This window comes from Eutrigla gurnardus (genome assembly GCF_963514095.1).
Source record: "Eutrigla gurnardus genome assembly, chromosome: 11".
Lineage (NCBI taxonomy): Eukaryota > Metazoa > Chordata > Actinopteri > Perciformes > Triglidae > Eutrigla > Eutrigla gurnardus.
In genome coordinates this window covers 15,350,843-15,376,888 of record NC_139925.1, presented here as the reverse complement: position 1 = coordinate 15,376,888, position 26,046 = coordinate 15,350,843, and the positions used below count along the sequence as shown (strand labels likewise).

The 26,046-nt window shown below is 42.0% G+C and overlaps 1 protein-coding gene across 2 annotated transcripts in view; it reads right to left on the bottom strand.

Annotated features, from left to right (window-relative positions):
* Positions 1-235: 235 nt before the first annotated feature.
* The window catches only part of camkmt (calmodulin-lysine N-methyltransferase), a 95,190-nt gene continuing 69,379 nt past the window's right edge, over positions 236-26,046 (bottom strand). Inside the window, exons 6-12 of one of the 2 annotated variants that reach the window (XM_084021975.1) lie at positions 25,601-25,664; positions 22,268-22,334; positions 20,396-20,470; positions 12,634-12,697; positions 10,752-10,883; positions 3,078-3,186; positions 236-1,591 (exon numbers count right to left, since the gene is read on the bottom strand). In XM_084021975.1, the coding sequence (XP_083878101.1) occupies positions 3,088-3,186; positions 10,752-10,883; positions 12,634-12,697; positions 20,396-20,470; positions 22,268-22,334; positions 25,601-25,664 (501 nt within the window). In that variant the 3' untranslated portion in view covers positions 236-1,591; positions 3,078-3,087. Of the gene's footprint in view, positions 3,187-10,751; positions 10,884-12,633; positions 12,698-20,395; positions 20,471-22,267; positions 22,335-25,600; positions 25,665-26,046 lie in introns of both variants that reach the window. The other variant, XM_084021974.1, reaches the window with a different exon arrangement.

Sequence of the window (26,046 nt, the reverse complement as noted above, 5' to 3'; positions counted from 1 at the left end):
TCCATCACCATCTGCAAGGTGTTTTTGTGATGCCGAAATGTTAAAGTAATTAAATACTTAGTTGTAATAATTATATAATATAATGACAATACTAATAATTATAATTTATGTTTGCAAAGGTTATTTTAATGAACTTATATAATATCTATAGTGTTAAATGTCCTTTTTACATTTTCAAAAGGACAATTTAAATAGAAAAAAAAGTCCGGAGCACCACATTTCTTGAAGAAAATTTATTTATTTTATTCATTCACAAAAAAATCATCCACCCACGCAAAGTACACCACCCATTGATTACAGTGAAGCAGAGAGAATTTGATATACTGAACGCAGAAACTCATTATATGAGGTCATGTCCACACTGAAGCTGATCCATTTAAATATTTCATGGAAGTAAATACAGTTTTGAGTTTCTTGTGTCAAACCCCAAATCATTATAAGCCACAAGATAATTTAATTATAACATTAATGTTTGTTTTTTTTGTAATTGTCTGGTGAAATACTACAGTAGCTGAAACTATATTCAGATTGGAGAATTGTCTTGTAATATCATTAGTGAGGACATGGCCTGACCAATAATTCCAATAATAATAATATAATAATAACCAATAATTCTAAGAATTCTGCTTGATAATCAAAAATAATAGCCAAGCTGAGGCATCACACGCTACAGTGACATAAATCCGTTGCAATAGAGCATTGCTGTATGAGGTAATTCTCAGCTGGGGCACATCACCTCCTGCAAATATCACTGACTGTCGGTGGTTTCTTGTCGTCACAGTGAGAATGTTCCGGCACACAGCGTGAATATCACAACAACAAGTGACGACATCACTGTATACAAAAAAATGTGACATTAGAGCAGCAACGCGGTGCTGATGAGAGCGGCGAACACTGCTGTGTGATGTCACACTAGACAGTAATGATGTCAGCACACACACTGGCAGCTGGGACGGTATTTATGTGTTAGCACGCAGATATCAAAAGTACAAAGCAAACTGCAACACAGATAAAAAAAAAAGTAATTAAACGCACTTCTAAACCTTTGCAATTGGAACAATGCGATTTAAGTCGACGACGCATTGAGACCGCTGATAAAACTGGCTTAATTCACTTTTCTGAGTAGTTACACATAGGGAATACCTCCCGTTTGTGGAGGCGGATTCTTTTTTTTTTTTTTTTTTTCAACATGAGGGATGTAAACAACAGCCACCGGGAGATACTGCATAGCTTCTTGGCTGTTGTGTACAGCAATGATCACAGTGGAACATGGAAACACTTTACTGGTGAGAGGTACGACTCTAGGCTGGAGTGGCCTGCTGACGTTTTCTTTAAAGAAACAGGAAACAGCTGAATGCATGGGGAAAGACCTGAGTAAAACAGTTACTTGTGCTGATAGGGTGAATGAACACGGAATTGGTCTGCAATGTTTGAACAGTTTTGCTCATGAAGCGACTACAATTGAAACACATGAAATCATATTCTAAACCCGGATGTCCACTGGATGTGTCGCGTTCCTGTTCTTCAGCAGCCAGATGTGCAATATTGTTGGCTGTTGTTTTGCGGACACTTTTTGTGTTTTGCATGCATCCTGAAAACATATCTGCAGCTCAATTATGAACAGGTTTCAGTTACTGTGCCGTGTTTGTATCTGTACGTTCTGAATAGTGAATATTAGCAGGAAGATTTTGCTGTATGTATGTAAAGACTAAAGTCAGTGACAAATGAATGCACCATTAAATATTAATATAGGCATTGCATACAATCAAAAGTGAATGTAGCACATAGCCCTGTGAATCAGTGCTGTGGTGACAGAGCCAGTGGACGTCGGGATGTCTGCATTACACACACACACACACACACACAAAAGAGAAGAAAATAAAATGATAAAAAACAGATGCAAAGAAATCCTACTTTGTGCAGCATACCATATATGTGTTTAATCGCTTCCACAGTATTGGGGTCAGTATTCATTAAATGCTTGTCATTACAACCTATGCGTGTGTGTTCAAGACCAAAAGCAGCTGCCACGGGATCTGATTGTTGCCTGCTAAGGTGCTCTGAAAAGCGAAATGTTTGCGAGTGGAGTGACGTCGGCGTGTGATGTAGTGTGGACCACTTGTATCCGTGGCGACGCTGTGTGCGATGCGAGCTGTAGCTCCTGAGCAGTAACACTTGCTCCTCAGTCTGAACGTGCCTTAATATGTTAATGTCCTATTGTAAGTAATGCACAAAAGAGGTTGTTAATACTGACCTCTGACTGGGATGAATGAGTTATAGTAGAAGAAATTAAAGGGGGAGGGAAGGGAACAAAGAGAAATAAAGGAAACGCAGAAGAAAAAAAACGTGAGCTGCTCCACAGTCTTTGATAGTTAATGAACTCGGGGTGGCCTCCAAGCTGGGGCCAGAAACACAGAGGCATATATATATATATATATATATATATATATATATATATATATATATATATATATATATATATATATAACAAGGGCAAACTGGCGCTTACGGTAGGATTGATGGAGGAGAATGACCATGGAAGTGACTGAACCGACTTGTAGGCTGGAATGATGACTGGATTACTGGCTAAGTTAGTTACCATACGAGGTAATTGAATCAACTGATTACTTGACTGGCCAGTCAGATGGCTGTTTGGCAATGTGGTTCACTTTCCTGGATGGATGATTAACTAATGGGATGAGGCCAACTGATTAAAGGTCCGACGGAGTATCTGCCTCTCCTTTACTTCCTCCTCAGCCACAGTCAACACATCCACACTGCTTTGGAAACACGTCAAACTACAAAACACGCTCAAATATGTTCGTAACCCACGCATCATCTGATATTAAATCCTCCCAGTGGTCACTATACTGGTATGAAAAATGTGCCTGCAATTTGTATTTTGCACACTTGATATTGAGAAAAAACTAAAATACTGCTCTTTTCAGTGCAATTCTCCCCCCTCACTTAGATCACTTGTGATTCACACTGGTGACACGACTCTGTGGCATCGCTTCATCTCAAACATCCAAAAATATGTGGAGTGGAGGTGGTACTGTGTGGAGTGGAGGGCTCACTTCTTTTGGTTTACTGAGTGTGGCTAACAGGCTGAGGTCCTTTGGTCAAGGTGATGAGGAGAGGGTAGTGGATGTTCTCATCGTATGCGTCTTTTCCCTCCGTCAGCATCTGAAAAGCACACAATATGAAAACAAGCATTAACTACACGGGCTAAAAATTATACACAGCGTTTGCATCCAATATTTCAATTCTGTAGAATATTTTCTCTAATTTGAATCAATCGTTTCTATATTTGGGATGTCCTGGTAATAATAAACAGACAGCTTAATATATATATATAATTAAATATAACTAATGCAGAACTCTTAATGGTAGTTTGTATGCATTTCCTTATTAAACTGCTGGCACAGGTGCCCAAAATGATCTTTAGGATTTTTATGCACAATAACATAAGATAACATAATCCTTTATTCGTCCCACAGTGGGGATTTTATTTTGCATTAGTAGATCATGTAACTCACATTTGTGACCATGTTGAGACCAGTTTCCCTCGAAACATTAACATTCAGCTTAGTACGCCACATGATGCTTCAGTCATATGTAGATTATGGCTGAAACTAACAATATGTTATTGATTAATCCTCCAATTATATTCATGATTACTTTATTACTTATCTGACCCCTAAAAACGTCAACTTCCAAATGCAAGACAAAAGATAAAAATTCTGGCATCTCAGAAAATTGGCATTCAAGAATTTTTCGCACTTCAGCTTGAAAAAGTATTTGCAGATTAATTTTCTGTAAATCGACGAATTAACTAACTGTTGCATCTCAAGTGTGCAAACTTGTGCACACACATCACTACTTCCAACACGTTTGGTCGGTGGGCATAAGCTTCAAGCTGATGCCGGGGATTCCACTTGTTACATGTCTTTTCAAAATAAACTTCCATCTTCAAAGGAAGTGAGGTTTAGACAACAAAACCACAGGTTTAGTAAAAAAGTGTGTTTGACGTTAATTTGACTGACTAATGACTCACAGTTCCTCTGAATGATTAACAATGACAGTGGCGGATTTGAAGGCCCGGTGCATCGCTATCAGACGCTGAGGGGGGCGCTGACCAATCGTAGATTCTTAACAAGTCGGGAGTGAGGCCGGGTTGGCGCACACAAACACACACAGCTTAGAGGGATGCCTATGTGGTGCCCACTCCGTGCCCTTTTAAGCAGACTTGGCAGTGTGGGCATGCACCGGCTAATCAGCTCGACCAGCGTCTGGCCAAATGATCAGAGACTTATGAAAGTGAGTTTAGTGGGTCTGCTCATGTGACAGTGTGCGTCTGTCTGTGTGTACATGTGTGTGGTGAGACTGGCATAGGGGGGGCACTGTGTGAAAAGGTTCCTTCACAACAAACACAAACTCACACTGACCCCACATTCACTCCCGTCAGCGGCATGTAAGTAATAGGCAGGTGACTGTCCATCTATCTCAAACCTTCTTACATTACAAGACGCTGACTCTGTGACATTGTGTTCCATCAAATAGACCATTTTGTGCAACTCATGGAAATTATGAAGTTGTGGGTTCTTGTTTAACTATATTTTTTCCTGTCAAAATATGCAGATAACTGATGAAAGAGACTGTAGATACCCTGTTGCACACAGTTATTAATGCATGAGATATGCAGTATAGTGTACGTCTATGCAGATAGCATGCAGTGATGCTGACAGACAAAAAGGGAACGGGGGCTACAGACTTTGGGTGGTTGTTAGGCCATGATGACATTAGCACTGCATGAAAAAAACCCAATCCCCAGCTTGCAATGAGACCACTGCATCAACACAGCAGGGGACTCCTACAGTCAAGCCAAATGTATTTACAGAGCACATTTAAAAACAACAGGTGTTGAGTGAAGTGCTTTAAAGGGGTATTTTAAATACTTTCAAAATATTTAAATAAAACAATGAATAACTGTAATATTAAACCAATTTTATCATCCCAAACTTTTCTTAAACCTGGCTCAACTATTGGCTGGAACACATTCATGACATATCACTTCATCACCATTCCTTAATTCATCGTTTGTTTTAAATACAAAAGTAACACATTGGAAGTACACAGATGAAGGGGTGAACATTCATGTGCATACAATCTATAATGTCACAGCACCCAGAAACAGGTCTGTGTGATTTAAATCGCTACCTGACTCACATCTCTCCTTTTCCCATTCTGTCCTGACAAAGTGAGAGATCTTCGCCTCTAAACCATCTCTCCCCCTTCTGCCTTTTTCCAATTTCGTTCCTTTTTTTGCTGAATATGAAATCCCTCCTCATGTGTGCCTGTCCCCTCTTTGCCTGCCTTTCTCCCCTGGTGCCCTTCATGTGCGTTATCTTCCTGTAGCCATCCCTCCAGGCACCGGCCGGTGGTTGAACCTCTGACCCCCGGAGAGAGAGAGAGAGAGAGACACACAGAGAGGCACAGAGAGAGAGAGACGGCCCAGGGGGTGGTTGGGCGTGGAGGGGCAGCTGCCTGCCCCCTGTGCTAAGCCTGCGATGGGGACCACGGCCAGCATTCACATTCAAATTCTACCAGGCGGAAGGAGCAAGGAAACGATAGATGGAGGGATGGAGGGATGGAGCGGAGGGAGGGAGGGAGGGAGGGGGCCTTAACGCGGTGAGGGCTAAGAGCTTGCAGAGGTGAAAAGTTTAACAAGCAAAGCTGTTCCTCCTGATCGCAGGCTGCCTAATCAGCTTCATGGGTGGCTGGCTAAATCGGCTCTCAACGCGACTCCCCACCCCACCGACCCCACAATCTTTTCTCTCTTCTTTTTTTTTTTCTTTCCAAGGTGCAAGTCATTTATTTTATTGCCACTTTTGCCCCAGCTTCTGTCTCCCTCTCTCATGTTCTCATTCGGCTTCAATTTCTCTGCCCCCCCCCCCCCCCCCCCCCCCCACACACACTTACTCTCACCCTGCTTGTATAGACTGGAGAGAAAGTGAACAAGGTGGAGAAAGAAAGAGGAGAGGGAGGGGGTTGCTCTGAGACAAGGGAGGGACGGATGAACCGGATGTCTGGGGTCTCTCTCGACAGGATTAGGAAACAGAGAATGAAGGATTGGGTGGATGGAGAGACGAGTAGAGGAAGGGATAGAAGGACAGGCTTGAATAAATAGAGAAGTGGGTCGTGATGTAGGAAATGGGAAGATAGAGGGGAGCAGAAGGAGGGAGAGCAGAGAAGGGTAAAGGAAGATATGTCGGAGTAAGGGAGGGAGGGAGGGAGGGAGGGAGGGAGGGGGGTAGCCAGGCAGCTGAGGGGAAGAGAGAAAAAGAGTGAAAGAGGGAGACAGTAGGAACGAGGCATGGAAATGAGTGTGAGTGCATGGACACAGTGGGGATACTATTTATGCATGTGGGAGAGACGGGGGATGTACACATGTGCACACACACTCTCTTGCAAGTGTGTGTGTGTGTGTGTGTGTTTGAGAGAAATTAAAATTCATGATTCTCTCTTCACAACCATTTGAGTAACAAGATTAAGATGGCGGGTTAGAAAATAGCGCTGGCATTATCAGGCTGCTTGCAGTCCCTCCAGCTGCTTGCCTCTCTATTCCACAACAGTGGGGATAAGAGGATAACGCGGCTAGCCCTGTCTGTGCGTCCCAACACACGCCTCACACACACACTCACACTCACACACACACACACACACACACACACAGCTGCCTGCAGTCCCTCAAGTGTGTTTGTGTCGGAGGGCGAAAGTGTGTGTGTGTGTGTGTGTGTGTGTGTGTGTGTTTGGAGAGTAGTGAGCTGGGGGTCTAGAGATGATTTGCGAAGAACTGCTAAAAACACTCTTTTTTTTCACACAAAGCAAACGTTATGACGGGAAACATATTCCAAACCAAATCAAACGTGGCAGAGCGAGGGATGCCAGTATTTCCACAGCTACCAGGGAGTACATTTGTTTAACAGCGTCTGTGCCAGACGGAGGGGCTTGTGGGTCACGGGGAGCATGAAGAGAAGGGAACTCGGCCTAAATGACACATGTGCAGACTACACTGATTACGGGGAATGTGTTTGTTTTGCATCTTTTGATTGGAGTGGGCTGCAAGCTTGACACCAGAGTTGGGGCAAAAACTCAGTATTATCATTTTGCTGCTTTCAGCGGGATGATGTCGTATTCTCTTATAGGTTTACAGAACTCTGTCGTCCAGGCTAATCATCCAAAATGCATTGGCAAACAAACACAATGTCATGTCTCGGTCTGGTGTGCTGCCCCTGTTACTTTATTTTATGAATGTTGTAAGTCATTTTCTGTTTACTGTGTTACTTACCTACTTACCCCTAGGTAGGCCGTGTTTTGAACCCTGCCTGTCTCTTTTTCGACCTCATCTTTTCGCCTCATGTTTTTGGATACCGCTGCCTGGTGCTGACTGATCTCCTGTGGACCGACCTCTGCTCGTTTTGGAATAAACCCTGCTTGTCTCCAGTCCTGTGTCCTGCATTTGTGTCCAGCCCATCTCTAGCCTCGTTCATGACACAAGATTACCGACTGTTTTGTTTCACACAGTGTTAGTTATCTCTGATGTAATGCTTAAAAAAGGTACAAAGTGGTATATTCAGAGAATTAATATATCAGAACACACTTATTAGTAATGTAAAGAAGTAGTGGAGTCGTATCTACCCGAGTAGAGAATTAAGTCGTGCTAAACTAAGCAAGTTCGTCCTTGCTACGTTCATATAGCGAGTCGACACCTTTTACTGCGTGGTCGTTCACGTGAACATTCCCCACTGGCCAGCTCATGGTCGCCTGTCTGCACTGCAATTATGGCTGATGACGCCCTTCTGACCAACAGCATATTTGTGGAAGTACTTCTCAAAGAAATGAAGGGAACACTTTAAGCTATGGTCTACGATTTGAAAGGTTTGACAAAAGGCATCCCCCCCTGCCTTAGAGCAATCTGATGTGTGATTTAAAGTTCTGGTCTACGATTTGAAAGATTTTTCAATTGAGCCAAAATTCGTCCAATAGTAGCCATGTGGTCCACATTTCTAGAGACGGCACCGCCGCCCGCAAGCTCTGGAATATCTTTTTAACTGACCGATCTAAAATAAAGACAGATTCGACTACAGCTTTAAGGTTCCGTATAGAGTAGAGCACAGGTCATTTCATTGAACATTCACTTGATTACTTGAAATGGTTATGTGCAAACATTTACCATTTTATGATGTACTGACATTGAATTCAACCGCATCATACATACATCTGAGCTGTACTATGCAGTGGCCTAATGGTAAACTAATAACCCAGCTTCTGCTACATCAGTGTAATGATAGAAATGCTAATTTTTTCATAAACAATAAACAAATTACTGATCAAATTTGCACACATATCTTATTTAAATACAATCTAATTACAAAAGTAAAAGTTAATTTAGTGTAATAATATGCTGGTAAATATTTGTAGACTATTAGGTTTAAAATGGTTACACCTGCTTTAGGCGGAGACATCTCTGATTATTTTAAGCCACAGTGAAAGAAAATCCGCAGTGTGTGTTCCACTGCTGGTTCTGATATGCATTTTTCTTGTGTCGTGTTCCACCCACTGAAAGTAAATATGGCTGAAGAAAGCTAATCTGTAGTGCAAATGAGCAGCAGCTGCTCATTGGTGTGTGTGTGTGTGTGCACGGTTGTAGTGTATGTTTCACTGTGATATCATCATGCGGTGTGTGTGTGTGTGTGTGTGTGTGTGTGTGTGTGTTTGTGTGTAATGTCTAGCCAATATGCTGTCTGAGTGATGTCTGGTCTGTGCGTGATTGTGATATAGCTTGTTTCCTAGCTGTGTGCAGTGGTTAGTGTGTGTGTGTGTGTGTGTGTGTGTGTGTGTGTGTGTGTGTGTGTGTGTGTGTGTGTGTGTGTGTGTGTAGAATGGTCAGTCAGGCACACACAAAAAAACCACACAGGGGTTGTTCAGAGTGTTCATCTGAAGATAAGCAGAGAAGACTTAATCACCTTCAGATATGAGGCGGCCACTTCAACTTGTCCTCATATCCATACGCAGCACCTGACCCCATGTATGTGTGTGTGTGTGTGTGTGGGGGGGTGTGTGTTTGTGGGTGTCACCCAGATGGATGTGAGCCCTAACGCTCCAACAGTCCGCTTGCAAGGCAAAGAAAAGAGTGTTAAACCAGCATTACTCCAGATTGGTTTGTTATTTTTTATATCCCACATTGATTGTAGTCTGAACCCCATTGTTCACATTCTGTTGTCGATGCTCATTGAAACAGGTCTGAGTAGCAATTTTCCCAAGTTGTTGAGGTGCTGATTCCGTCGAATTATTCAATGACTGTATTCTGTGGCCTTGAGGCCCAATCAATTTTCTCCGCAGCTTTTTCAAACAAAGTTGTATTTCTTTTAAATTTACGGCGATGGCAGCATCCACTTGCCACGGAAGAAAAATCTTTCTTTCTGTCCCTCTTATCGTCTTTCTTTTTTCGCTTTTCCCCCAGCTTTCTTTCTTCTTTCCTTCCTTCCCCTTTTATTCAGACTTCACAATTCTAGACTTTTGTCTTTTTTTTCTAAAGCAACTTCTTCTGTTGTTCCCACTCCACCTGAGGCCAAAACCACCCACAAACCAACCACCAACCACGATTTCTCATTGAAGCCATGCCTCATAAACTGAGTGTACTTTACATTTGTTCATCCATTCAATATTCAATCAAAAATCTTCCATGTTTTTCTGTTCAGAAAGGTGTTCTTTCTTTATAAAATGTCTCCCCTGAACACGCATTAACTGACTGTTTGTACAACCCCAGTTTTAAAGAAGATCCAACTTTATTTTGTCCTCGATTCATAGGGGTTCTCAAGTTAAAGTGGTGACAGAAATGCCAAATGTCATCGGCCGCAGCAACACCATCTGAAAGGCATACTGATGCGTGTTCGATCTGGACTCAAGCCTCTCAAAGTGTGGTGGCGTCGCATGTGGCTGTGGCCACCGGACCTCTCGCTGCTTCACCTCACCGCGCCTTAGACCTGTCTCCAATCTGTAAATGTCTGCTGATCTGGACTGCGGTAGGAAAGGATTCCTTACATAGAGAATGCGTGAGCGATTATGCTGCTAAATTACAGGGCAAATACAAAAGAAAGAGAAGGAGACAACTGAGATTGTCCTCTCTAAGGCTCAGGGCCACTTTAACAGGCTCTTTAATGGCCAGTCTGTCCAATTGTCCCACCAGTGTAGGTGGACGCGTGTGCACCAATTTAGCCCACTCCTTGCTGTCCTGTTCTTCTGTAGCTGTGTAAGTAATAGAGTTAACAGCTGGACTCCACTTCTTTTAACACTGCCTACTCGTGTGCTTTCTGTCACTCCGTTTCTCTTTTTCTCCGTCCTCTCCGTCTCCCTCGCCATGCCGAGTTAAGGCAGCTTGTTTTACACTCTGCTGTGTCTCACAAAAAACCACGAGAGTAATACGCAGGTATTTATTAGTGCTGATTATGTGACCTGAATTATCACTGGTTTCTTTATTACGTAGCAACAGATTCTGCACATATTTTTATCCACGACCATTTTAATACAACACTTGAATGATGTCAGTCTCAATTACGAGTGGATTCCCTGTCCCCTATTATTAATGTATTAGTATTATACGTGACTTAACAACTCATTTGAATGTTTCTTTTTACGGGATATAGTGCTTTGGAGTCATGCTTTATATCCATGGGCTGGCTTCTTACCTTTAAGTGAACATCCCAGACCTGAGCATCATACTGCTGGTGTTGAGAAGCCAAGAGTCCGGCCTGCTGGGCCAGCTCGCAAAACAGTCTCAGAGTCTCACCTCGCCGTGGAGCAAACACCAACGCCATGCCCTGGATAGAACACACACACACACACACACACACACACACACACACACACACACACACACACACACACACACACACACACACACACACACACACACACACACACACACACAGTTAGTGGGCCAGCATATCGCTCTTTCCTTTGATTTTGATGATGAACCACAAAGATAAAGCTCTAGTAACCTAACCAATCCTATAAATGTGAGCACACACATGCAAGTGTCAGTTTGAATGTGCTTGTGCATCACAGACGTCTTGCAAATACTAAGAGGATTAACAACAGGTTCAATGTTTCTTTGAAATCCTTCAGCTTCCAGTTGTATTTCATCAATAATAATAATAAAGTAAATGAGGGACGCTCGCACAAATAGCAAATAAACACGACGAATTGTCACTGACACAACGCACGCTAAATGAACACATGAACATCACAACGCTTGATGATATTTAATCTGTATATCCAGTTGCACCCTCCCGCCCCCACCCCCCAAACAAACAACTCCTCCCTGTACTAATCAGCTGATTAAGGGGATCCAGCCCACCGGATGGACCACCTTTGTCAGAAACAACAAATTAGTGCCATTAGATAGTAGAATTAATTGCTTTGTTAATTGCTTAATCAGCTTAGCAAATTATTAAATATTTGGCAAAGCTTGTTGTGGCAGCAACAGTCTGATGGCCGACACTCAAATCATATTAGCCCCTAAATTATCTCCACTGGATTAAAGGGAGAGAGACATGAAGAGAGACTTAACACACAGATGTACAACAATGGCCAGATGTCACGTCTGTCATTCGACAACAGCAGCTTCTGCATTCAGCTTCAACCGAGACACGTATTGGGGTTGAAGGTGTTAGTGCGCATGTCACCGTCGGAAACGTCAGCCGAGGAAACGCGTGTCACTGCTGCCGGCAATCCGCTTGTAATATTAACAATATAATCCTTTTGTCTTTCTAGTTACCTCTGCTGTTTTTCACAAATGTAATAAAGATAATTGATTTTCTTTGAACATATTTCCCTCATTGGCCTATTGTGGTGTATTTGTAGTAGACGTCACTGAGATTCCTGTAAAAAGTAGTTCCACAGCGATGTCTCCTTTCAGCTTGCAGCTTTCTATTTTTGTTTGTTATTTGGTAGAACTGACCCTTCGAGAACTTGGTGCTGAACTTCAAACCAAATTATAGCCTTTGGGAATTTTAAATGAATAGAGATGTATTTTCCATCATCTTTCTCACTGTTAATATTTACCATATCGTCATCTTCCCATCCATCTCTCTCCTGCTTCATCCCCTCCTGTATCCCCTCCTCCTCCTCCTCCTTTCTATCTGCTTGTCTCCAGTCACCTCTTTTCCATGAACAGATATTCTGGCCTCTGTACTTAAAACGCACGCCTCAACCCTCAGATGAATAGGAACCTCAACCCCATCTCTTCGAGCTCCCCACCACTTCAGCCACCCGCCCACCCATTTGCTTTGGCTGTCACAGCGTGGGGTCTTATCGTGTGGCCAAAAGGGAGAGGTTCCCTCAGATTTATGATCCAGGGAAGGCAGGAGAGACGGAGATCAGAGCGCTGCATTCAAGTTGCTCATAATACGCATTAAAGCATTACATGATATTAATCCTTTCAGACTATTAATGTGTATAGGATTTTGGGGCGAGGTCTAATTATGATTCAGAAGAGTGGATGGTGATTTAGAGGAAGGGGATAAGTAGATATATATACATCCACAGTAAACACACACACACACTTACGTTGGGCTGCAGTAATCTCCTTATAGCATCCACCAGGCTGGCTCTGTACTGGTCGAGAAACAAACTGGGAGGAAGCGGGAGAGTCAGGTTAGAATGCGTTCTTATGATGGCAGCTCCAGATAAAGCAGCATAGTATTTATTTTTCTTTTGTTCACAAATAAATCCTCCAACAAGAAGAAGGAGGGAAAAACAATTTGCATGAGTAAGATGAGTTTCCATGTGTATTCACCTCAGCTTGTTGCTGAAGCACTGAGAGGAATGCAGAACATCCGAAAAATCCGGCATGCACAGATATCATCGGCGACAGTAAACACACACACACACTCGCACACATACACACTGTTACTGGGACGCTTCAAAGCAGTGCAAAAGCACCTTGAAATTGTGGAATTAATACCTGGAGTGTGCGCTCTGAAGTTAATACGAAGACATAAGAACAAAAACAAAACACAAAAGAAAACTAAATCGGAAAATTAACTGGTTCCGTTCTACATTAAACACCACTTTACTGTAACTTGCATGTCTGTGTGGAAGAAAGTAAGTACGTCTGTGTGTGCATGTTTTTTTATTCACAATATAAACCACCTGACAAACATTGATTTGAGATAGTTCTGAGGACATCCACCCAGCGTCTCCTGTCCGGGTCCCGTGTGAAGCCAGATGTCAACGCAGGATTTGTTATTAATTTGTTATGTAACTTCAGCGCCGCTTCCGTAGTTAGTTTGACACAAACTTTTCATTTCTCTAATGCTGCAGACTGTCAGCGGACAGAAGAGAAATGTGAGCTAAACACTGACAAATATAATGTTATATGATAATTTATGTGTTGGGATCATGATGAGTAGCTCCTTTTAACTTGTCCAAACTCTGATATACCTATAAAATATCATAAATAAATCATTTACTTTTTGAAAACAGCTTGATTTTACATAGTGATGAGTTTTTAGACGGGACAGGGATAAATACAACACAAACACACACACACACACACACACACACACACACACACACACACACACACACACACACACACACACACACACGCCCAAATAGACTCCAATCGCTCTAAATAAAGCAACGCCTGCTTCTATATCCACAAAGACAGATTTCAATCCATTATGCAAGTAAGTAGAGTGGGTGTGTACCTATTATCACAGATGAGAGTGGAGTAATTTGACTAAAATGCAACAATACAGTGCAGATTTGACATAATCCCACACATCCGTCCAACTGGCCATCGGTGTGACAATCTGGACGTAACTTTCCAATCACCGCCTCTGACCTCTCCTCGCTCAAAATCCTCCTGATCCACGTCACAGAATGTCACCTCCGCATCTCTGCTCACATCCACCCAAAACACAGGACTTACCCTCCCAGGGTCTCAACCGAAACCAGGATGTGGGTGTAAGTGTGAAGTTTGTTGTTCTTCTGAGGTTAGACAGAGGTGCAAAGTTTATTTGCCTTGAAAGGTGAGAGGTTTGTGTTTGGTTTATTTTGCCACCGATATCAGTTCACGGGAAAAGTGAGTGCTGAGGAAAACAAGGAAGTGAGCTAGTTGGGTGGAGGCAACAGCTGAAACACGCACACACAAGCACACACACACACACTCACACACACCATAGGGCAGAGGAAGGACAAAGTGTCATTAAGAGGGCAGTTAAAATAGTTAAATAACAAGAGCCACCGTCATTGCTTTCTTTTATAGGTGTCTACATCTACAGCTACAACATTGTGACTTCGCAAATAAAGTCACAGATTTGACATCAAGTAAGCCTAATAACAAATTCCCATGAATGTAAGACAAAAAAAAAATAAAAACTTTAAAATGATTATTGCAGGGTCAGGAATTGTTAACCTGAACAGAAAGATTTACATTTTTAAGATATTCTGAACAAATAGTCCCAATATCAAAAGCACATTCACTCATAAGAGGGGAAGACAATAAAGCATAAACTTGGGAGGAAATCTTTAAAGGAAAAGCCACTTTAGGTTACATGCCATTGGCAGTACTTGCCTCCCAATCATATGTTGTATTGTATACCCCTCTTGCTGACCTTCAACTTGTGTGCGCTGCATTCTTCTATAATTCTGACTCAGTAATTCAGTTTTTATTATTTTAGATGTTAGTGACAAGTGTCGATTACCTCTGACTTCTTTTACAGCTGTTAAATGGCATCTTTTCACTTAAAAAGTGTAATAGAAGTTAGACAATGCAAAGTGTTGCTGTCTCACAGTCTATTAACAGTGTTTGGGTGGGAGTCTAATAATGCCAGTGTATTATTTGTTGACTCTCTAACCCAGTGGTCTCCCCCCTTAGAGTCACCTAATGCCCCCAGACTGTCAGAGACCTATTGTTTCACACTGACCCCTCCAACTCAGGACAGCCAGGTCAACTCCAGTCAAACCTGACGGGAGGTCAAAGGGCACAAAACGTGTGTGTGTGTGTGTTGCTGCTATATTTGTCTACTTACACACACATGTGAAAATACAGGATGTCGTCAAGGCTGCAAGGGTGAGCCCATGGAAACACATCTCTTGTTTGGCCTTATTTTCAGCACAAGGGGATATTTAAGGGTTAAGATTCTTGTTTTTTCTTTTTAAATATTATTTATATGCATTAACAGGATATTCAAATGTATTACTTAGGCAACTATTTCAGGTTTACAACATTAGCGTACTCATAATATCATATCAGTCCATTCCAGGTTTGAATGAGACAAAAACAGTGCTACTCAGATACATTTTTTTAAATGTTCTGCTAAAAGTCAAGATGTGGAGGGACAACCTTTCAGCTATTAAAAAGTTTAAGTTTGTTTATTTTTTCAGATCCCAGACCAATGGGGAAATTCACTCTTACAACGTGTTATTATGTGGGAAAATAAAAATATGCCACTTAAGGATGGAATAGTAACACAGCCTTGTGACCGTGTGTACAAAAAGAAACAAAAAACACACACAAACACTAAATATAGAGCTAAGTGCAATGCAGTAAGTGTGTTAACCTATATCCTCTTAAAAACCCAGTTAATACCAAAACGAGCAGGCAGCACAATACTGGCTCCACTCTTTCATCACATTAAGCCGTTTACAAGTGTGTATTTGAAAGTCACTCTAAGTAAGCGACTTACACTTTTCCTGGTGGACCTCTAAGAATAACTATGAAGTGGTAAAGATGGTGGGCACCTCTTCTGTTTTCATTCATTTTCACTGAAACTGAATCTTAAATCACTTAACTTACCATTAGATCAGTTTTCATATTGTTGTTGGGAAAAGAAATAAGATCCAAATAGTTTAACAAAAGTACAGCTACATCTGGAATGAGAGCTGAACAAGTTATGTTGATGACATTTTTATCGCTGATACATTTAAGCCCTGATGAGAAAAAAAGAGGTTTACATATTTTGTACACTATCACTTGAAAATAAAAAAAGATAAATAAAATAAAATTATAAATAAATAAAATGTCATTCTTATTTACCGTACGTTAGTGTCTTTAAAAGATTTCTATGGCCTTCAGGTAAAATTATGAAAGAGCTCAATTTCATACAGAATGCAGCACTAAATTAATTCTCTGCCAATAAGAACAAAACAAAGTACTGCTGTAGGAGAACCATACATTGTTTGCTGCTATATTAATTCTATTAAAAATGTCTCATTTAACATCCTGCAGAATTGAAATATTCTGATCAGTAGTGCAGTTAAAAGCACAGAATTACAAGGCCCAAAAGAGGGTGATGATGTTTTGTACAACAAATTAAACATAAATGATCAAAAAACATCCATCATGGTCTGCAAGCACTGAGCTGCATTCACTCGTCTCAATGCCATCAAAAGTGCAAAAGTGTGCCATCACATATTCTGCCATTTTACCAAGACATTACATAGAGCTTTGTGAGTGTTTGTAACAAGCGGCAACCTTCAAGGCTGAAAAATCAAGGCAACACATGCCAAAAACGGCAGTTCCTCAAATGGCCACTCGAGGCTGCCTCCAAAATCAAGTCAATCACCATTGTCCCTCAACAGGAGCTGAACAGAATATCTGCATTGGAGAAGAAAGGGCTTTTATTGCCAGGGTTATGAATTGCTTGAAATGCCATTTTGCTAATTTCATGCAAATATTGGAAAAATAGATATCTTGCTGTGCAGTTAATTGCAGCGTGGCATCCTGCTGGACACGGTGCGGGCGTCGGATGATAGGCGGCCGCTGACCGATGACTTCTGTGCCCCCCATCAGTTTTCAACATCAGCAACTAAATCCTGGAATGCCAAACAGCATCCCTCAACTGCGACTTTTTCTAAATACTGATCCGACAGAACAGAGTTTTAACGTTACCCTGAACGATTTCATGTGACTGATTGAAGAAGTCTGTGCTCCATTTTTTTTCTTCTTTTGGCGAGTGAAAGTTAGCTAGCAACACAGAGTAGCTTCTTAGTCTAGCTTGGTAGCCTGGTTAGCCATAGCTAGCGTGATAGCTTCGAGCTAGGTAGGCATGTTTCAGCAACCAGGCTTCATACTGCACCCACAAACCTATTTGCCATTTGTGGATTAGGCTGTGTCATCACCGCCGAGATGACGAAGCTTCATAAACCTGTGGGTGATGGCATGTATAAGCTAGCACACATAAACAGGGCTTTATCTCAGTGCCCACACATGGACAGCTTTTGGAGAAAGCAGACATGCCAGCAGCCAGCCAAGGATGCTCTGCCACCCACATGCCTGCTGCAGGAATCCCCCTCTCCTCCCGAATCTCTCTCTCACACACACACACACACACACACACACACACACACACACGTGAGGAGGCACACAACACTCGCTACTATTTGTCTTTCTCTCTGTAAATCACTTTTGACTGTCATATCTCCTCAGTTGACTAGTTCAAATCGACCCCTTCTTCCCCCAATAAAAAAAGTCAAGGTTGCTTAATACCCAAATATTGTTCGTCTCAAAGGTTTCACAGCTGGACACGTGTGTAAAGTTGCATACTGGTTCATGATTAGCCACAAAAATCCTGTGTGTAAATCTGTATTCAAAGTCGTGATCCTTCCTTCCGTTTTTCACCTTCATTTGTTTGATTTCATTTGTTTCTCTGCCTCCCATTCTCTTCATTGTCTACTTGTTTCTTTACCCATTTTCTCCTACCACCCTTCAGCTCGACTGTGTACTCTTCAACTTATTTTATTTCTATTATGGGGAAACGTGTCTTGAACTCCATTTGCTAAGGTTAAGGAAGAGAGCAGGTAGAACAACATTTCCAGAGTAAGCTATTTACAGAAAGTGAGTGACTTTCTGTAATATTGAGTGGTGGGCATTTTCCTATTTTTGTGACAAATTGGTAGGACTGTATTTATATATTCATATGAAGGTCACTGGTGAAATTTATTTTGCCCAGGGGGTATTCACTTTTCAGCAGAAGTATACCAACAGCAGCAGTATTTCTAATAAACAGCTATTGTGACCGGCTAGTAGTATGGCTGGCCTTGACATTTAATATATAGAGATGGCGTCAAGTAGTAAACCGACTATGATTCAGACCTTGTTATGGAATCACATAGAGAGGCAGGTCATAATGTTCAGTCAGTGGGTGAATGGTAGATTCACACTTTCTAATGGCAAAATCCACGACAGGACTACATGTTATTTTCCATATACCCTTCAAGCATTGGCAGTATATTAAAAAAACTTAGCACATAATGGACTGCTGCTACAATGTTCCATCAAACTCTTCCCCTTACCTTGCCCCCCGCCCCCCGTCTCAGCGGTGGTTCCGTTGCTACCGGTGGGAGCTATAATTAATCAGAGTGGAAGCTGCGCTGTTGACCTTTTCGGAGGTGTTCATCACCACGATACATCAGCCATCACTCTTCAACCACCACCACTACAATTATCGCACAGTCACACGTGGACTCATCCGCATACACACGCACGCACACACGGAAATGATGGCGCCATGGAGAAAAAGCATCTTGCAGCATGGAGCCATGACTAAAGCGTGCGTCCACTGAGAGAAAATGTGAAATCTGAAGAACCTGCAATATAAAAAAAACATCACATGCAGTTTGTTCCGTTCTCACATGATGCACTTGTCACACACACACACACACACACACACACACACACACACACACACACACACACACACACACACACACTCACATTAGTCCACTGTAAAATATCCTCTATTAGCTGCAGGCTCTCTTTCTCTCACTGGGTGCTGTACCTGACTATTACCTGTAATGACCATGACATTACAATAATGATAACGCCGTTTGCTAATGCTGCACTTAGCACACATGCACACACTTGTGCAGATAGATACACACATACTGTACACAAGTTAAATTTGTTCAGGTTTTGTGCGGCCAGAAAACAGACCAGCACTTTCGTGAGTGGTGAGCATCGTGTCAGTGTACGTCTGTGTTTGTGTGTATGTCAGGGTGCAGGTGTGGTGGTAAACTGACCTATCTTGGCTTGCTACGAGCGCCTCGGGTGAATCTCTCACACTCTCTGATACCTCACACCTACAGAACACAGTGCGCTCCACCAGGAAGTAGCATGAGGTTCCTAAAAGTCTTCCTCACACCGTCCGACAGACGATGTAAGCACTTCTCCTCTCCTGCTAAAACATTACGGGCAAAACCTCCGCTTCTCTGTCCGGAGCCATCTAATGGTTGCCTGAACCTTGTCGAGGCCAAATTAAAAAATAGTGAACTCCTCCTCCTACACCTCTGGACTAGCTAGCGGTTGGCTGTTTTTGTTTTCCTTCGAAGAAGGTTTCTAGATCACTTGGAGTAAATGCTGCTGATTTAAATTTCATTCCTAAAACGTCAATGTCATTGTTGATATGCTCTGAACATTTCTCCATCATAAAGAATACATAAGAGATCATTGTTCTTCATCTCGCAGTTGCAGGTGTGTACCAACAGGACCCTGGATGCAGTAGTTACAATGAGCAACCTGTGTGTGTGTGTGTGTGTGTGTGTGTGTGTGTGTGTGTGCGTGTGTGTGTTGTACAAGGTCAAGGTTGCACAATCCATCCTTTTTGACTGATTTGCTCCAAACAAATGTAAAAGAAGGGAATCACGGAGCAACGCTAACTCAATTGCTTTCAGGGATCATTCCTTCCATTCTTCCTGTTTGGATGAAAGATGTTGCTTTGTAGCTTACACTAAAAACACCCGATGCATTTTACCTCACACAGTACAATGGAGCGATTAAAAAAGATGTTATTCTCAATTGGCCACAAGATCTACATTTCAATGAACGATAGGCTAATTGTTATGTTTATGTTGCTCTATCTCTCCATTTCCATCTCCATTTCCACTCCTCCCTCCATCCGCCCTCAACTCTTCCTTTATCTTACTCTGTCTCCTTCCTTGTCAAGGCGCAATTATTTGCAATTTGCCTAAGTCATCCATTTGCTGGGACACCAAGCATGAAAACGAGGCAATTTGGTGTAAAATGGAGGCAGGCGGCCATCTGCGCATGTATGCATGTCTGTGTGTGTGTGTGTGTGTGTGTGTGTGTGTGTGTGTGTGTGTGTCTGTGTGTGTGTGTGTGTGTGTGTGTGTGTGTGTGAGAGAGTTTGTGTGGACATGACAGGGGAAGGTCCACGCTGGTGGGGCGCCATGCGAGAACTGTCACGCAAAAGTGAAAATTAATGCCATGAACACACACACACACTGGGATGAATGTATGTGTGTGTGTGTGTGTGTGTGTGTGTGTGTGTGTGTGTGTGTGTGTGTGTGTGTGTGAACCTACCAGTCTGCACACATGACAGTGTCAAAGTGACCCTCTAATGCCGAAATGTCCGACTCACAGTCCCACCTCAACACCCTGTAGGCACACACAGAGAAAAGGCAAGAAAGTTTAGTATTTGCAAAGCTGGTGACAGAAGAAAGCCGAGGTTCAGGAAACTGCACAGCGATCAAACAGTAGTTTGTCTTTCAGCGGCTTTTTCTCCCCTCCTTCCAACACTTTGAGCTCCCTGACACCCGCCGTTCTTCTGCCAGTAGGAACCTGGAGAAAGTGTCAGGGAGTCATCTGTGAGGTAAAGAGAGGGAGCTTCTGACATGACACCTGATATCCATACCATGTGAACACACACACACACACACACACACACACACACACACACACACACACACACACACACACACACACACACACACACACACACACACACACAGAACATACACGTTGCAGAACATTCACACTGTCCTCTCTTCTTATTGTCATGGCGATTGCTAAAGCAGATTTACAATGTTGCTACAATGGTTATGAATGGAAAAACACTATAACACAACGCCACAATAAAATTTGACATTTTAGTTTAGCTTGACTGGCTGTTGATGGCAGGACTGGTTGAGTCTGTTCTCTCTGGGTTGCCAGGTTTGGTTGTGTCCACCCTTTCAAAGGCCAGATTCTTTGTCTGTATTTCATTCATGTCTTTCTCCTTTGATGCTCAGATAATCGAACACTTGGTACTTCCTTGAGGACGTTTTTGCAGTATATAATCAACGGAGGATCTATTTTTCTTCTGATATAATTTGGTTGTTCCGGATAGTGTGAGGTTGGTACTGATGCTCGTAGTGTTGACATCTCTCTCGCCCATCTCTTTTTCCACACCACTTTCCCCCTCTCTCTCTCTCACACACTCTCTCCCAGACTGTTAGGCAGAGTGGGGGATTATTAATTAGGCATTATTAACACTCAGTAAACAAAACATTAGGCTCCGCTAGAAACACAATCTCGATTCACGGCGGGAGGTCTCAACATGCGCACACACATCCGCGTGCGTGTGCCAACACCATCACGCAGCACGCCCCTCCCTCACCCTCCCCTTGTCCAATCGCATCATGCCCTTCGCCCTCTCTCGCGGCGCGGCGATGACAGCAGACATAATCTGAAAAGAAAACAATCAAAGTAATGTAGCCTAATTATACGTTTACTTTTTCACTCCATCTTCCACTCATGTAAATATGCGCAGGAGGGAGAATCGGAGAGAGAGGGAAAGAGGGACGAGGTAGGGGAGCTAAATGAGTCAATGACAAAATACCTTTTTGAGACGGGGCAACAATTAAATGTGTTTCTGCCCGTCCTTGCATATGAGTTGAATGTGTGTGTGTGCATGTGTGTGTCCTTTCGATGGTTTCTGGACCTCTATAAAGGATTCATTTTGGTTGGATGACTATGTGCATTCACACACACACACACACACACACACACACACACACACACACACACACACACACACACAGGCGCACACACACACACACACACACCTTCTCTGTTTATCTACTCAAAGAATGGATATTACCGTATGTAACCAACAAAAGATCTTTTTAATTTAAGAATGGAAAAATGTAAGAGATAAAATATATTTGATTGTTTTTAGGTTTCATAGAATTCATACAAGACATTTGTATGATACAATGGTATGGAAATGAGCTAACAGATATTTAGCACTAGATAACGATACATTGTTACACTATTTTCACATGAAGAATCCAATAGTTAAAAAGTATTAGTCAAATACAACAGGACTTGATGTTATGGTGACAGTTAGTTGGAGGTAGGTCTAACACGGGAAACGTTTTAAGAAAGATAAAAAGAGCAAAAACATCGTCTCACCTGGCAGAAACCTGTGTTGACCCAAACTTTCCAGCTTGCCTGTTTCTCTCGGCCAGCCCTCGTACATCTGACGTGCCACGGTCAAGGATTCATCATAGAAACACACATTACATCCTCAACTCTAGGGCAACGCGTGATGATCTCATATCATATGAAATACATGTTCTCTTGCATACAGTACACATGGCCAAATAAGTGTACAAATAGATCAAAATAATTTATTAAAAAAAGTACTGACTCCTTACAGTTAGGCCTGTAGTGGACTTAAATCCAAATTAAAGCCACCATGTGTAGATTTTGATGATTTGCATCTCAGGCACCCGGTGGCAGCACCACAGATGAAAACTGGTACACACAGAAGCTAGATTGTTTTTTATTTTGATGTTAAACACACTCAAATGCAATTCTAGTGTGTGAGTGAGTTTAATGTGTATTTGTAAATGTAACTGCATATAAAAAATTAAATTAATTTAGCCAAATATACATACAAACTGTCCCTTGAAAAGATAGTAAGGTTACAGTTTACAGGGAAATGTGTTATTAACCGCCCAGCCACATTTGAATGATGACATTTTATATATATAAATTAGGTTTCAAAATCATAAAAAATAAGCATTATTTTATATGCTGGGAGCGGCCCTCTAGAGAAGGCAAAAATGGTGAAAAACACTCTAAATCCACAATTCTGTACCATATAGTTCAGTCTTTTCAGCAATTATTTTCTTACACGTATAATGTGGTTAGAAACAGATCTCAGATCTGACTTTAACTAGACTTGAGGGTTAGAGACAGCATGAGTGAGCAGAGATGATCTTCAGGGATAGAGAGCCAGACTGCAGAAGCAGATCACAGCAGCCTCTAGTTGAATCAATGGGAAAGCTTTTAACCATAGATACACAAACTCTCACACACACACACACGCAGATGAACACACACAAAGGCAGGGCGATTGATGTCAAGTTGTCTAGTAATACACTGGCTTGTGGAGTTGCAAAGCAATTCAATTAGGATTTCCTTGTCTTTAAAGCCTGCAAAGAGCTGAGACAAATCCAATCGACAAAGACGAAGAGCACGAGAGAATGAGAGCAGGAATGCGTAATAAGTTGATGGATGGATTGATAGCCGGAGAGCCGATCAAAAATCAAAGAACTCTCCCAGGCGCACAATAGTATGTAGGTTAGCGGACGTCTGTATGTAGATGCAGGTACGTGATGCCTCGCCTCACTAAACAGTTGCACACACTCTGGACACCTGTGCATCAGTGTATTATACATAGGGATGACAGGGCGAAGAGCAGAGCAGCTTACTGTAATCTCATCACCACCACACCACTGGGGGAGAGGTCAGCGCATGCACCGACACATGGAGGAGGTGAAGAGGAAAAAAGTGAAAGAGCGATTTGAGTACTATTGAGCATTAAAGTGGAGGAATATTTGCTCCCATCACTTGAAGTAGACAAGTAGCAGCCAATGACATGCGTCAATCATTCTTAATGGAACATTTCAATTGATTTTCAACATGAGTATTCAAGGTCAACAGAGTCTCTCGTCTCTATGGTGTGTCGCTGCACTATAAATGAGGTCAACAACTTCCAAGCAAGGGGAAAAAAAATCTATTCAGCAGAAATATTTTAATGTCGTCTATTCACAACTCCTTTTCCCACATATCTTCTCATCTATTTCACTCTATAAAACGTAGCCATATCACAACCCACTATCTCCTTCTTTTGTAACACTGGCCCGGACCATAAGGTCATGTGAGACAAAGAGTGGCCATTAGCACAAGCCTAAGACCAACAGCTTCCTCAGCAGGAGGAAATGCCTCACAGTGTCTGCAATGTGAGAATTTGCTCACAATTCACTCACGATTCTCTTGACTGTTTGTTCTGAGAAACAAAGCGGCGGGTCAATGGTGTATTGTTTGCATGGCCAAGTGTGTGTGTGTTTTACAGGCTCCATAGTGTTATTGTCTGATCTTATTGTGATCAGTCGAGGAGCATTGTAAGCCAGATGAGGCAAATATCGCAAACACAGCTAAATATGGAAGTGCCATGTCGGTCGATAGGGAAAATGTGTATTTATATTTCCTGCTTCTGTGAAAAGAGATTTTTTTTTCTGTTACGTTGTTGAATGAATAAAGCAGGATCTGGGAGGATGGGAGGAAAAAAAGGACAAGAATGATGAAAGAAGATGGGAAGAAAAGAGAAGGAGAACAAGAGGCTACAAAGGAGATCAGACAGGGAGAAGTGTAAAATGGGTAGAAAAGAAGAGCAAGATGCGGTTTGCAAGCTGACAGAGTTGATCAATAACCCATTCAAAGAACAAAATGTTGGCACAAAAAAAATTTCACCTAAAGATTTGTCCTAAAAACTTAATAATAGGCCTAAACCTTACCCACACAAAACATTTTAAACAAACCTTGATTGTTCCTGTTTCCAAAACACTCATCAAGCCCTAACCCAAGCCTGAACATCAGATGAATTCTCGAACCAATCTGACAGGATGGCAATTACTGTGCTCTTAACATGGCGTTGTGGGCAGCTAGGATTGGTAGATGCCATGTTGAGCGCTCATGCTGGGAATTTGTTTCTCTTGGCGCCCCATCTGCTGCTTGTGCCTAAAACGAGGTGGATGGCTATTCTTCCTTCACTCCAAGCATTTCTCCAATTTTAAGGCTGAAACAACAAGGATGCGGCACGCCGTCTACATTTTTGTTTACGTTACTGCCTATACAGCATGTTGTACAGCCACTGCAGAAAATAGATTGCATAAGAAATGAGTCTCGATCAAGCACGGGAGAGATGAAGATACTAGCAGAATTGATTAGCCATAATAATGGATTAGATGACAAGATGTTTAATAGACAATAACAGCTGGCACAATGATTTTATGACTGATTAAGCACTACTATTACAGGGTGGCAATTATGTGATTGGTGTCTATATGTGTGTCTCTCTCTCTCTCTCTGTGTGTGTGTGTGTCACACCCTATGTAAAAAATCATATATTTCATGGGTCGTGCCCAATTTTATGTAAAATGTAAAAAATCATGTACATTTATGTTGAGTTATCACAACTTAAATGCTGTTACACGTGTGATAGTAGAAGTGAGATTGTTTCCCCTTCCATAAAAAAAAAGTGAATTAATTTTCAATTCAATTTCCTTGATTTTTGTGGACAGGCAAACAGCACATTTTCTAAACGAAACCCCAACTAATAAAAAAAAATAGACACGTAAATAAATCTATATACATAGGTATAAATAAATGTGAGCTCAGGGAATGAGGCAGAGATAGAGAGATTAAAGAGAAGGAGAGAAGACGATGAAAGGATACTCTGAATGGACTTCTCGTTCCCATCTGATAGCAGAACTTCCTTCGCGTCAGCACAAATGGCAACCTGAGAGACAGAGAGACAGAGAAATGAAACAACCCAGAACAAAAGAACAAAACCAGAGGCAACCTTAGATGAAGCAAACATCTGAACGCACACACACACGCACACACACACAATCATGACATAACCATATCTACAAAGCTTCACTCTTGCAGCCCAGCCCAGCCCGCCCCACTCTCTTTCTCTCTATTGCTCCCTCTCCTCCCTGCCATTTCCCTCTCTATCTTCACCCCCATTTTTATGTCTGCATTATTTTAATCATTCAATCAAATCAGTCAATACTTTTATCATTGTGGCTAGCGGTTGGGGCTGCTATCTTGCTATCACTCTGTTCAGTAATTGCATTGTGACAGGGGATGATGGCAAGCGCAGAGCCTTTTCATTT